The 14,718-nt window shown below is 43.6% G+C and overlaps 1 protein-coding gene across 1 annotated transcript in view; it reads left to right on the top strand.

The window, feature by feature from the left end:
• Positions 1-2,487: 2,487 nt before the first annotated feature.
• Positions 2,488-14,718, top strand: part of LOC115177145 (serine/threonine-protein kinase ULK4) — a gene marked incomplete in the record, with an annotated part of 153,428 nt that continues 141,197 nt past the window's right edge. Inside the window, 15 exon segments of the mRNA XM_029737692.1 lie at positions 2,488-2,540; positions 2,900-3,037; positions 3,204-3,303; positions 3,448-3,587; positions 3,834-3,999; positions 5,495-5,578; positions 5,668-5,743; positions 6,180-6,284; positions 7,553-7,713; positions 7,814-7,883; positions 8,056-8,122; positions 9,900-10,004; positions 10,394-10,454; positions 10,637-10,821; positions 14,406-14,452. Coding sequence (XP_029593552.1) covers positions 2,900-3,037; positions 3,204-3,303; positions 3,448-3,587; positions 3,834-3,999; positions 5,495-5,578; positions 5,668-5,743; positions 6,180-6,284; positions 7,553-7,713; positions 7,814-7,883; positions 8,056-8,122; positions 9,900-10,004; positions 10,394-10,454; positions 10,637-10,821; positions 14,406-14,452 — 1,505 coding nt within the window.

Here is a 14,718-nt window from a genome sequence, read left to right as displayed (position 1 = left end):
AAAATATGTTCCATATGTTCTATCGAGCGTCTAGGGATCTTAACAAAACTCCCCCGGCCAGAAGATAATATCGTCAATAGGCGCTAAAGCAGTTAGCATCTATGAATGGGTTAGGTGCTAGTGTGAAGGGAGGCGGCTACAGACTAATTCTGTCAAATGGCAGGCCTATTAAAGTACACTTCTACGTTCCATCTGTATTGTATGGGACCGGGCTAGATCTTGAAGAGTAGAGTAGAATAGAATAGATCATAACTTCTTATGTCACCCACAAACACACACACTCACACTCATACTCACATTCTCACACACACAGGGGTCAACCATAGAGTAGCACACAGTGGTCAACCATAGAGTAGCGTAGGCCCTACCTGGATCATGTTAGCTACTGTCAAGCCTTGTTGGCAGTGGCACCTGACAATAGATTGTATGCATGTGACAATATTTTGATTTCATTGATCTGTATCTGTCACACACGCAAGCATGTGCATGCTCTCTCTCTCTCGCTCTCTTTCTCACGCACACACGCATGCACGCACGCACGCACGCACGCACACACACACACACACACACACACACACACACACACACACACACACAGAGAAAGAGAAAGAGAAAGAGAGAAGGAGAGAGATTATGCCTACTGTATGTGTGTTGTCTGAAAACACCAGAGAATAAAAGGCCCTTTGACCACTCAAAAGAACATCTGACCTTTATCTACTTGCTCTGCCCAACAACAAGCTTCACTTAATGTCTTCAAAATCGATTTTTATTGGTCACATACACATATTTAGCAGATGTTATTGCGGGTGAAGCTAAATGCTTGTTTTGCTATCTCCAACAGTGCAGTAGTATCTAACAATTCACAACAATACACACAAATCTAAAAGTAAAAGAATGGAATTAAGAAATCTATCAATATTAGGATGAGCAAAGTTGGAGTGGCATTGACTAAAATACAGTAGAATTGAATACAGTATATACATACGAAATGAGTAAAGCAGTATGTAAACATTATTAAAGTGACTAGTGTTCCATTATTAAAGTGACATGTGATTCCATGTCTATGTATATGGAGCAGCAGCCTCTAAGGTGCAGGGTTGAGTAACCGGGTGGTAGCTGGCTAGTGATGGCTATTTAACATTCTCATGGCCTTGAGATAGAAGCTGTTTTTCAGTCTCTCGGTCCCAGCTTTGATGCGCCTGTACTGACCTCGCCTTCTGGATGGTAGCGGGGTGAACCGGCCGTGGCTCGGTGGTTGATGTCCTTGATCTTTTTGGCCTTCCTGTGACATCGGGTGCTCTAGGTGTCCTGGAGGGCAGGCAGTGTGTGTTGGGCAGACCGCACCACCCTCTGGAGAGCCCTGCGGTTGCGGCCGGTGCAGTTGCGTACCAGGCAGTGGTACAGCCCGACAGGATGCTCTCAATTGTGCATTTGTAAAAGTTTGTGAGGGTCTTAGGGGCCAAGACAAATTTCTTCAGCCTCCTGAGGTTGAAGAGGCGCTGTTGCGCCTTCTTCACAACACTGTCTGTGTGGGTAGACCATTTCAGATTGTCAGTGATGTGTACGCAGAGGAACTTGAAGCTTTCCACCTTCTCCACTGCGGTCCAGTCGATATGGATAGAGGCTCTGCTGTTTCCTGAAGTCCACGATCAGCTCCTTCATTTTGTTGACGTTGAGGAAGAGGTTATTTTCCAGGCACCACTCCGCCAGGGCCCTCACCTCCTCCATGTTCACACCAGTTCAGTAACAGTTCAGATTGAAGTGCACTGCCCTGTGCATTTAACCTTGCTTGCCCCTCTACAGTTTTCCCTCAATAGCTATCAAAGCCAGGTTAGGAGTTTTCTGGGAACAAGGAAGTGGGCAGAGAGTGAGTGGGGACAGGCAGACAGACAAACAGACAAAGCACTAGAGAAAGAAAGGGAGAGTTAGCTACTATACAATCTATCAGCTTCCAAGGATTTATTTTGCACAGGCTATAATAATATAATAAAATATATAGCTAATTCATATAGAATATAATAGCATATTTTAGGGTATGGGTCTAACCCAGGTTGGAGGGATGGGCCCAATAATTATCACCATATTTGCGAATGCTAGCTAGACCTATGTCCACAGTTTGAGTAGGCAGTCAACATTATGTGGGCCTGTTTTGTCTAAAGATGTTTTAGTATGAAAACTCTGTGCTTTGTCTGCCTCTGTTCACAAGAAGACGCATAACCTTGCATTGTGTGTGCACTACTGCCGCGTCCTTCCTTGTATCCTAGTAACCAAGGAATACCTCAGTCAGAGGTATTTAAGCAAAATAATGAAATACAATTAGACACAAGTAAATGCTTGTTATGGATCCTTTTCATACAACTTTTAAAGTTTAATATTGGGTTTACATCCATAAAATGTAAAAGATAAATAAAACATGATTAGCTTAATTTATCTTAAAACCATGTATTTTTACCCCCCTACAGTAGGAATGAAATGATCCAAAAGTGATATCCGGTAACAAACTTCGCGCTTTGAATTTGAGTTCGAGGGGCGATTTGAAGGTAAAAACAGCGCTTTTTAATAATATGTATTTTTATTATAAAGCAATTTAACTAGTTCGTGATATAGTTACAGTTAGTTTGTGGATTCTTGCCTGTATTAACCTGTTTATCTGTTTATGGGAATTGGCTGTCTGGTTTTATGATTGAACTTGCATGGACCGTATAGTTGCTCTGCACAGCTTGCTTCTGTCAGTAAAACAGTTAACGTTAGCGTTACCTAGCAAATTAGCTAGCATTTAGCGACCTAGTTTAACTAGCTAAATGCAAATGCCATTTACTAGTTTCAACCTATACAAATGTGCTATTCACCTCCAGCAAGTGACCAACCACTTTCCCTAACTTGAGAATCTTCTGTGCAGATGGAAAACTTCATCCTGTATGAGGAAATTGGAACAGGACGCAAGTCGGTGGTTTATAAGGGGAGGAGGAAAGGGAGCATCAATTTTGTTGCAATTATTTGCAGTGACAAGTCAAAAAGACATGAAATTACAAACCACGTAAGTATCCAGCATCCCTTCCTAGTAGTACACACATCCCTTTCAACTGGTTTGACTGAGTAACATTTTACAAGCATTTTGCTACACCCGCAATAACATCTGCTAAACGTGTATGTGACCAATACAATTTGATTTGAACACTGACTGAGCCATGCTGTATCCACAGGTACGGCTAACTCATGACATAAAACATGAGAATGTGGTAACCTTCTATGAGTGGTATGAAACCAGCAACCATCTATGGCTTGTAGTGGAACTGTGCACAGGTGAGATGCTTATTTGGTACTGTAAGAATACCATCGTTACCTTATGTCAACCTTTTACCTTTACACTTCACAAAGTATGAATGTGATTTGATAGTGTATAATGGTAGGATAATAATAATCATTCATAATGTCTCTATATTTTAGGGGGTTCACTGGAGTCAGTCATCACCCAGGATGAGTGCCTGTCAGAAGATGTAGTGAGGGAATTTGCCATCCATCTGGTCAAAGGCTTGAGATACATCCATGATGCTGGTATCGTGTTCTCTGACCTGACTCCCTCCAAGGTGCGGTACAGTATAGATGTCCTGACTCTCATTTTCAATTGATCAAACAATCAACTCTATATCGAGGCTCATCTGACATTTAATACATTCTATGGATCAAACCATCTTAATACTTTACACCCAGTGAGCTCCTTTTGTCAACTAAGCAATGCTGATTATTTCTAGCCAACATTTATTCTGTGTCTCAGTTTTGATTTCATAAAGTCAATGGAATTTGATTATGACCTTGTTTTTTTCCTCCTATAGATCTTGTTGGATGGCCCTGGCACATTGAAGTACTCTAACTTCTGCCTGTCTAAAGCTGAGGGGGAGAATCAGGAGGAGTTTTTCTCTTTAGTCACAGCAGAGGAAACAGGTGGAGGGGATGGCAAAGAAAACACATTGAGAAGAAATATCAAGAACAGAATCCAAGGTGACCCTTACAGTACATATTGTTATACCATGGCATTGTTGAATACTCGTATCTGATTGGCTTGAAGGGCATTCTAGAGCGTGCATAATTTCCCTATAACGCACGGTTTATCCCCACGGTAGAATTCAATGGCTTTAGTTCATTCTTACATGTTCTATATTTGAGCTGCTTTTGAAAACATAAGTCGAATTGAAAACATTATTGGCATTGTTGAATTCAATTTTCATAATAGCAAGCTAGGACTGATGGTTTGGTTAGCTAAACTAGGAAGTCTGTTTGTTTGGTTACCAAGGCAACTACTGTAGCTATCTAGTAAACTTGCTAGCTATGTCAGTGGATGTTGAACACATTTCTACCGGTAAATTAACACATGTCTACCGGCAAATATGTTAAATTATAGCCATGGTATAAAAGGGATAATCAACTCGGGGCTCAATGCGTTCTCTGGAAAATAATGCTACTCCGTAGAACGTCAGTTCCACTCCACTAGCGCGTCGTTCCTGATTTTCCATAGAACACATAGGCCCTCGTTGATTATCCCTTACTTATTGGATGTTTACTAGAATGTTCTATCACATATCCTACACAGGGTCGCTACATTGTTCGCAGGACAAACTCAGCCTGTTTCATTACACTGGTGTCAGAAGAGAAGTGGGATCCAACTTCTGACCCCAGTGTAATGAAACAGGCAGGGAGAGGGATCCAACTTCTGACCCCAGTGTAATGAAACAGGCAGGAAGAGTGATCCAACTTCTGACCCCAGTGTAATGAAACAGGCAGGGAGAGTGATCCAACTTCTGACCCCAGTGTAATGAAACAGGCAGGAAGAGTGATCCAACTTCTGACCCCAGTGTAATGAAACAGGCAGGGAGAGTGATCCAAATTCTGACCCCAGTGTAATGAAACGGGCAGGAAGAGTGATCCAACTTCTGACCCCAGTGCAATGAAACAGGCAGGGAGAGTGATCCAACTTCTGACCCCAGTGTAATGAAACGGGCAGGAAGAGTGATCCAACTTCTGACCCCAGTGTAATGAAACAGACAGGGAGAGTGATCCAACTTCTGACCCCAGTGTAATGAAACAGGCAGGGAGAGTGAGCTTGCCCGCGGTTGTTGATGAATCCTCAACCTTCTGGCCCAAAGTCACAAAAGCATGCTCAAGTGGCAGAGTTGATATCCACGCTTATAAACACAGGGTCGCCACAATATCATGTTATATCACGCTTTTCAGTATCAGTAGTGATCTGTGGGCCCTGGGCTGTATATTCTATGAGATGTTTTCAGGTACTCATCAAATCACTTGGGCTGTGTCCCAAATCTGTTTGTCCTCTTGCCAACTCCTTTGCTCATTGTCATTATAATTAGTGACAAGTAGTTGGCACAGTAGCACAAACAGACTGGCACTCAGGCTATCAAATCACTTGATTTATTGACATTAATAACAGTACTCATTTCATACCTAAATACTTCTGTCTTGTTTTGTGGTCATTTGTCAGGAAAACCACCATTTTTCTCCGAGACGTTTTCTGAGTTGATTGAGCTGATATTACTTCAGGATCCTCAATCTCCAAGGCAAACTGGTAAAATGCCAATTTTTATTGCTTAACACAATATGTTTTATGTCATAAGAGCATCTTAATTCTAGTCCATATCGTCTTTGTTGTTAAAGGGGCTTCTTCCTGCAAGCCTACACAAGAGTTCCAAAGCCTGCTTAAAGGTTTGCTTCAGAAAGACCCGCAGAAGAGGTACGGCCCTACTCCCTTCACCAAATCAGATTCTTGGTTTGAAGTTTCTATGATGGATAATTCATATTATCCCTTTGACATATGACCTTTGTAAAGGGCGATACCTAGTCAGTTGCACAACTGAATGCCTTCAACAGAAATGTGTTTTTCGCATTTAACCCAACGCCTCTAAATCAGAGAGGGGGGGGGGGGGCTGCCTTAATCGACGTCATCAGTGCCCAAGGAGCAGTTGTTGTTGGGGTTTAATTGCCTTGCTCAAGAGCAGAACGGCAGATTCTTCCACCTTGCTGGCTCAGGGATTCAAAGCAGCGACCTTTCGATGACCGGCCCAACGCTCTTAACCACTAGGCTACCTGTGTAGGACAAGTAGGCCCACATAAGTTTGGTCAGAAAGAGAGTGCTTTATTAGACTTCAGCTTTTAACTGTTCTCCTTAGGATAAACTGGACTCAGTTACTGGTCCACCCATTCTGGAGAGGAGTGTTCTCCGAGGTCCACACCAGCGAGGAGGAAGAAGAAGAAGATGTCTCATTCAGCTCCAGGTAATGTTTATATTTCATATAACCATCAGGGCCTTTATTCACAAAGCGTCTCAGAGTTGGAGTGCTGATTTAGGATCTGTTTTGCCTTTTAGATCACAATGAATAAGATTCCATGGACAGGAGGGAACTGATCCTAGATCAGTACACTTATTCTGAGATGCTTTGTGAATACAGGCCTGGTCTCAGTCTCGTTTCCTCAAAGGAGTTACCTCATTACACTCCCTGGTGGTTTGCACCATTTCCTCTAATTGTGGCCTCTGGCCTCAACACAAAGCATTATATTGGGTCTTTCATGTTTGGACATGGATTACATGTTAAACATCAAATCCAAGTTTATTTGTAAGAGGCTGAATTTGAGCTTTTTATTGATCCCCTTAAAGGGATACTTCAGGATTTTGGCAATGAACTCGTGAATACAAATTTTCTATCTCTGTGTGCATTTTGAAGGAAGTTGCTAACTAGCGCTAGCGCAACGACTGGAAGTCTATCATGCTAACAGATACCATAGACTGCTTGTTAGCATTAGTTTGCAAAACTACCTCTAACTTTCTTCATACTGGATGCAGATACTGTACATAAAAATGGTATCAACAAGTTCATCTGACTCTGGGGAAGTAGATAAAGGGCCTCATTGCCAAAATCCAAAAGTATCCCTTTAAAGTCCAAACCTTTTGTTCTGCAATTGTAGGAAATGGACTTGTACAGCAAGCATTTGTCTGCCAATGTTAGTTTAATGTACATAGACAGGTCATTTATAAACTGTTTGAGAAGCTCTGTCTCACCTGTTTCAACGCCAAACACTGTTGTGCAGTTGCATATCTCCCTCCCCGGCCTTTTCTCATGACATAACTTCTTGAGAATGCATGTTGGTCTGATGTTATCATAAACCATGCCTGTGTGTTCAGGATGGAGCCTGGACCTGCCCAATCAGATGGGTTGTACTGTGAGCCGTTAGTGGCAGGAAGACAAAGGACTTCACAGAGCACAGACACAAACGTGTTGCTGATGTTGAATATGATTTACTAAGTGCAATATGACCATAAGATAACAGTCCGTTTCACTTGTGTAATAACCTATACCTCTAAAGTCTATAACTATGTAATAACACAGCAGGTTCTCTGTAACTACAGTGTTGCTACTACAGGTGTCTTATTACTGTGTAGTTACATAAGTCTAAGGTCATGTGTTTCCTTGCTGTTTGTAGTGTGGTGGTGTTTTACTTTAGTTGATATGCACTAGCTGATAGCTGACCTTTCCTTTGGCTGCAGTGTGGGGAGGAGGGGTGTCTGTGCCTCTAGCCAGTCATCAGCAGTGACACCTGTCTCAGTGACCTCCCAGGGACCAGGAGGGGGATACAGAGGAGTACAGGGAGGGGCCGCGGGGGCAGAGGAGCCCGTCTGCATGCACCCCAACAAATCATTCCGATTAGGTAATGCTTTCTGGGAAGGTGGAAGAAGACATGTTGATGACAGCTGATGACAGTGTAGGTGCTATGTCTGAACATAGTTCTAATCTTCTTCTTCTCCTAGACAACATGACAGAGCTCAGACCAAAGAGTGCACTGGACAAAGATACCAGGGAGTCCATATTCCTCCTCAGGTATGATCAGTGTTCATCTCCAGTTGTTCTGATCATTTACTGAACATTGTGTTGGATCAACAGCTTGACTAAGTCAAACTGGAAAATAATAATCTCATGTCTTTTTTTTTTATTAATGTTTTTATAAATCTCAAAATGAAGCATGTTTTATGTGATCTTTTTCATCAATCAGCTCTCGTTCAACTCCAAGAATGAGTTGCACTGCAAGAGATCCACCCAATAGGACACCATTACCTCAAGTGAGTTCTTCTCTTATCAAATAGCCAAAGGAGAGCTCTGCCATACCTCTGAAACCTTCTCCACAATTACATTTGAAGTGTAATCTTTCTGTGAGCTGTCTGTAATCAGAAACATGGTAATAGTAATCAGACTATTACCATGGCGCCTGCAGAAACTGGTAGTTGAGAATTCATTATTTTCAAAGGTTATTCTCGTTTACAGTTATTTGTTAAGCTTTGTCGCCCTCTACAGCATTCTCAGTGAAGTGCATATTTTTCAGCCCGTCTGGTGTTCAACCTTCCCAAGTTCTCTCACGTCACCCCGCTCCTCCGCACACTCCACTGGCTTCCAGTTGAAGCTCGCATCTGCTACAAGACCATGGTGCTTGCCTACGGAGCTGTGAGGGGAACGGCACCTCCGTACCTTCAGGCTCTGATCAGTCCCTACACCCAAAGAAGGGCACTGCGTTCATCCACCTCTGGCCTGCTCGCCTCCCTACCTCTTCGGAAGCACAGTTCCCGCTCAGCCCAGTCAAAACTGTTCGCTGCTCTGGCACCCCAATGGTGGAACAAGCTCCCTCACAACGCCAGGACAGCGGAGTCAATCACCACCTTCCGTAGACACCTGAAACCCCACCTCTTTAAGGAATACCTGGGCTAGGATAAAGTAATCCTTCTAACCCCCCCCCCAAAAAAGATATAGATGTACTATTGTAAAGTGGTTGTTCCACTGGATATCATAAGGTGAATGCACCAATTTGTAAGTCGCTCTGGATAAGAGCGTCTGCTAAATGACGTAAATGTAAATGAGTTGTCAACCGTGATGGCGAGATCATGGAACGGGCAGTCCTTCCCCGGGAGGAAGAGCAGCTCCGTCTTGCCGAGGTTCAGCTTGGGGTGGTGATCCTTCATCCACACTGATATGTCTGCCAGACATGCAGAGATGCGATTCGCCACCTGGTTATCAGAAGGGGGAAAGGAGAAGATTAATTGTGTGTCGTCTGAGTAGCAATGATAGGAGAGACCATGTGAGGATATGACAGAGCCGAGTGACTTGGTGTATAGCGAGAATAGGAGAGGGCCTAGAACTGAGCCCTGGGGGACACCAGTGGTGAGAGCACGTGGTGCGGAGACGGATTCTCGCCACGCCACCTGGTAGGAGCGACCTGTCAGGTAGGACGCAATCCAAGAGTGAGCCGCGCCGGAGATACCCAACTCGGAGAGGGTGGAGAGGAGGATCTGATGGTTCACAGTATCAAAGGCAGCAGATAAGTCTAGAAGGATGAGAGCAGAGGAGAGAGAGTTAGCTTTAGCAGTGCGGAGAGCCTCTGTGACACAGAGAAGAGCAGTCTCAGTTGAATGACCAGTCTTGAAACCTGACTGATTTGGATCAAGAAGGTCTGAGAGAGATTGCAAGAGAGCTGGCCAAGGACGGCGCGCTCAAGAGTTTTGGAGAGAAAAGAAAGAAGGGATACTGGTCTGTAGTTGTTGACATCGGAGGGATCAAGTGGAGGTTTTACCTCAACTACCTCGTATCCCTGCACTAGTAGCATTTATATAGCCAAGTTATCGGTACTCATTGTGGATTTGTTCCTTGTTATTGTTTTTCTATTATTTAAAAAAAAAAAATCTCTGTTCATGGTTCGGAAGGGCCCGTAAGTAAGAATTACACTGTTAGTCTACACCTGTTGTGTAGAAGCATGTGACAATGAGATTAGATGTGATGTTCTATATGATCACATACTGTAATTGTGCTCATTTGTAATGATGACATCACTGTGGTCGTTGTCATCTTCAGGACAGTGTTGTGGCCAGTGGTCTGAATGACATCAGTTACTGTATAAAGGACCTGGTGTACACTGACTCTGACCTGGCAGTCACACCTATTATGGACAACCCAAAGGTACTACATCATGCAACTGTGCTCTTATTTCTCCTGTTTAAAAAAAAAAATGTTTTCTTTCTGGTAATACATTGGTATTAATTATTGCATTGTTGGGTTTTGAGTTTACATGAAAGGCATTTCACTGTATTTGTGCATGTGACATTAAAACTTGCTCTGTGTTTAAGCAATAGTTTCAGTGTCCATGCTGATGGGGAATTTTAGGGAGGTGCGTGGTTACGCTGTGCGTCCCCCATGGACGGTGGACTCGGAACCAAATATTCCGGCGTCCCATTGTGACATATCTATCAAGGGTCCTCGGCTTTGGACTCTGAATTGTTCTTAAGAACAGAGGTGGGCAATCCACAACTCTTGTGCATTCTAGTAACAAAGATGATATATTTTTTCAGATTCTGAAGACCGCTCCAGTGCGATATGACCCGAAGACTTTGTGTGTCCGAGCATACTCAGGTAATAAAGAAGAACAAATAGGAAAGCTCTCGACTGCTGTGCCGCTGCTGAGTAACACTTGGACACACTCTGAAATTGACAGGTGTTTAGCAGGTGTTAATATACACACACACACAGGTTAGACAGACAGCTAAAACGGTTTGGGCTGTGTGATTATTGAGCTCCTCTGACCCCCCCTATAGTGGAGAAGCTGTCCTGTCTGAGCTCTGAGGACTGGAGGGGGTTTCTGCAGCAGCTGTGCTCTTCTCTGGAGGCCCAGGCTGATAAGACCACGGCGGCGGTCCGCTCCAAACTCAACCTCCTCTGCTATCTGTGTACCATAGCTGCCCACAAGGACACAGCTACCAGGCTCATCAACTCCCAGCTGGTAAGGGAAGGGTCACTGCCTGTCGGCCTGACCACATACCCAGCATGCCTGCCATTCCTCCCAGGGCTGCTGCTTTTAACAAGACATGGGCCCCTCTAGGCTAATTTAAGTGTTCAGAACTTAGGCTATGCTCTCAGAAGAGAATTCGTAGAATCACTACACAACCTCTGGCCTTGCTGAGGCTTCTCAAGTGTTAGAAAGGTGAAAGGCCGCGGCACTACAAAGCCATCAAAGGGTTCCTATATTTACCATGTGACCCGAGCTCCTTAGCACAGCTACAGTACGTGTTGGCCTCTGTTGATCAGTGGGAAGCTGAAACAGTAGTCAGCTAGGTGGGACCAGGAAGTTAACGCTTTCCTCAAGATAATAATAAAATGAACTCCCTATTTCCTTTACTTTTTGTTACTGAGATCCGCTCAGCTGTAACATGTTCAATGACCCTAGTTATGTATGAGAGCACAAAGACCAGGAGGATGTCCCAAATGACACCCTATTCCCTATATAGTGCATTCCTTTTGACCAGGGTCTGTAGAGGTCTAGTCAAAAGTAGTGCACAATATAGGGAATAGGGTTCCATTTGGACGTACAGATATCATAAAGTTACTTCCTCGTTACAGTGATGAGGTATTACGTTGTGACATAATCTGGTCAAATTTTTAAGATCAAATCTCTTCATTTGTTTTTTAATGAAATGTCCAGACTGAGGCTTGATTCAGGCGTAGTAAATATATTTATCCTATAGCTATTAACCACTAGATGGCATTCCATCACTCACTCAGATTGAACTGAAAATGACATCACCACAATCATTAGACCTCATGGTATCTTTAGTATATCATTTCTTTAGACATATTCGGACACTATGGCCAGCCGTGACTGAGTTTATGACAATGACGTATTGGCAACTTGACTAATTCAGTATTGTACTACTGAAAGACGACTGGACTGACTGACAGTGCCTTCGGAATATATTCAGACCCCTTGACTTTTTCCACATTTTGTTACATTACAGCCTTATTCAAACATTTATTAAATTGTTATTTTTCCTCATCAGTCTGCACACAATAATGACAAAGCAAAAACAGATTTTTTTTAATTTGTGCTCATTTATTAAATGTAAAGAACTGAAATATCACATTTACATAAGTATTCAGACCTTTTACTCAGTACTTCGTTGAAGCACCTTTGACAGCGATTACAGCCTCGAGTCTTCTTGGGTATGACACTACAAGCTTGGCACACCTGTATTTGGGGAGTTTCTCCCATTCTTCTCTGCAGATCCTCTCAAGCTCTGTCTGGTTTGATGGGGAGTGTCGCTACACAGCTATTTTCAGGTTTCTCCAGAGATGTTTGATGGAGTTCAAGTCTGGGCTCTGGCTGGGCCACTCAAGGACATTCAGAGACTTGTCCCGAAGCCACTCCTGCGTTGTCTTGACTGTGTGCTTAGGGTTGTTGTCCTGTTGGAAGGTGAACCTTCGCCCCAGTCTGAGGTCCTGAGTGCTCTGGAGCAGGTTTTCATCAAGGATCTCTCTGTACTTTTCTCCGTTCATCTTTGCCTCAATCATGACTAGTCTCCCAGTCCCTGCCACTGAAAAACATCCCCACAGCACCATGCTGCCACCACTATGCTTCACTGTAGGGATGGTGCCAGGTTTCCTGCAGACGTGACACTTGGCATTCGGGCCAAAGAGTTCTATCTTGGTTTCATCAGACCATAGAATCTTGTTTCTATCATCCTGAGTGGCGCAGCGGTTTAAGGCACTGCATCGCAGTGCTAGAGGCATCACTACAGAACCGGGTTCGATCCCGGGCTGTATCACAACTGGCCGTGATCGGGAGTCCAATAGGGCGGTGCACAATAGTCCCAGCGTTGTCTGGTTTAGGGGAGGGTTTGGCCGTTGTAAGCCGTCATTGTAAATAAGAATTTGTTCTTAACTGAGAGTCTTTAGATGCCTTTTGGCAAACTCCAAGCAGCCTGTCATGTGTGTTTTACTGAGGAGTGGCTTCCATCTGGCCACTCTACCATAAAGGCCTGATTGGTGGAGTGCTGAGAGATGGTTGTCCTTCTGGAAGGTTCTCCTATCTCCACAGAGGAACTCTGGAGCTCTGTCGGAGTGACCATTGGGTTCTTGGTCACCTCCCTGACAAAGGCCCTTCTCCCCCAATTGCTCAGTTTGGCCTGGCAGCCAGCTTTAGGAAAAGTCTTGGTGGTTCCAAACTTCTTCCATATAAGAATGATGGAGGCCACTGTGTTCTTGGGGACCTCTGCAATGCTGCAGAAATGTTTCGATATCCTTCCCCAGATCTGTGCCTCCACACAATCCTGTCTCAGAACTCCATGGACCATTCCTTTGACCTCATGGATTGGTTTTTGCACTGTCAACTGTAGGACTTTATATAGACAGGTGTGCACCTTTCCAAACCATGTCCAATCAATTGATTTTGCCACAGGTGGATTCCAATCAAGTTGTAGAAACATCTCAAGGATGATCAATGGAAACAGGATGAACCTGAGCTCAATTTAGAGTATCATAGCAAAAGGTCTGAATACTTTTATGTAAATAAGGTATTTCTGTTTTTTGTTTTTAATAAATGTGCAAACATTTTCTAAAAACCTGTTTTCGCCTTGTCATTATGGGGTATTGATTTGTATTTATTTAATCCATTTTAGAATAAGGCCGTAATGTAACAAAATGTGGTAAAAGTCAATGGTCTGAACACTTTCCGAAGGCACTGTACATATTGTCCGTCACAAATGTCACCCTATTCCCTATATAGTATGGGCCCTGGTCAAAAGTAGTGCACTATATAGGACATAGGATGTCATTTGAGATGCAGCCTAGACAAATCAAAGTTTATTGGTCACCTACACAGATGTTATGGTGCAGCGACATGCTTGTGTTAACAGCTCCTGACATGCTTGTGTTACCAGCTCCTGACATGCTTGTGTTACCAGCTCCTGACATGCTTGTGTTACCAGCTCCTGACATGCTTGTGTTACCAGCTCCTGACATGCTTGTGTTAACAGCTCCTGACATGCTTGTGTTACCAGCTCCTGACATGCTTGTGTTAACAGCTCCTGACATGCTTGTTACCAGCTCCTGACATGCTTGTGTTACCAGCTCCTGACATGCTTGTGTTACCAGCTCCTGACATGCTTGTGTTACCAGCTCCTGACATGCTTGTGTTACCAGCTCCTGACATGCTTGTGTTACCAGCTCCTGACATGCTTGTGTTACCAGCTCCTGACATGCTTGTGTTACCAGCTCCTGACATGCTTGTGTTACCAGCTCCTGACATGCTTGTGTTACCAGCTCCTGACATGCTTGTGTTACCAGCTCCTGACATGCTTGTGTTACCAGCTCCTGACAGTGCAGCAAAAATGTCAATCAAGTACACAAATAATAATAATAAAAAAGTCATGAATGTCAGAACTAATCCAGTTGACAACCCAAATAACACTGTATCAGTAATCCAAATGCAATCTGTGCGTATATCCACTGAAATATATACTAAGAATGATATGTACAGTAGATATATTGCTGTGTTAACAACTGCTGTTGTGTTCTCTCCCTTTGTGACAGTTCCCTGTGTTGACCCAGCAGCTGCGTCTAGCACCTAACTGGGATGTGTGAGTTCCTTTAGCTTCCACCTGGTCTGGATATGCTGTAAATCACTGTTAGCCTTTACAATGATCTGGTGCCTGGTCAGGATATGCTGTAAATCACTGTTAACCTTTACAATGATCTGATGCCTGGTCTGGATATGCTGTAAATCACTGTTAGCCTTTACAATGATCTGATGCCTGGTCAGGATATGCTGTAAATCACTGTTAGCCTTAACAATGATCTGATGCCTGGTCAGGATATGCTGTAAATCACTGTTAGCCTTAACAAT

Source organism: Salmo trutta, chromosome 37 (assembly GCF_901001165.1).
Source record: "Salmo trutta chromosome 37, fSalTru1.1, whole genome shotgun sequence".
Taxonomy (NCBI): domain Eukaryota; kingdom Metazoa; phylum Chordata; class Actinopteri; order Salmoniformes; family Salmonidae; genus Salmo; species Salmo trutta.
Note: the sequence above shows the minus strand (reverse complement) of the source record. Positions and strands in the feature narration are given on the sequence as shown.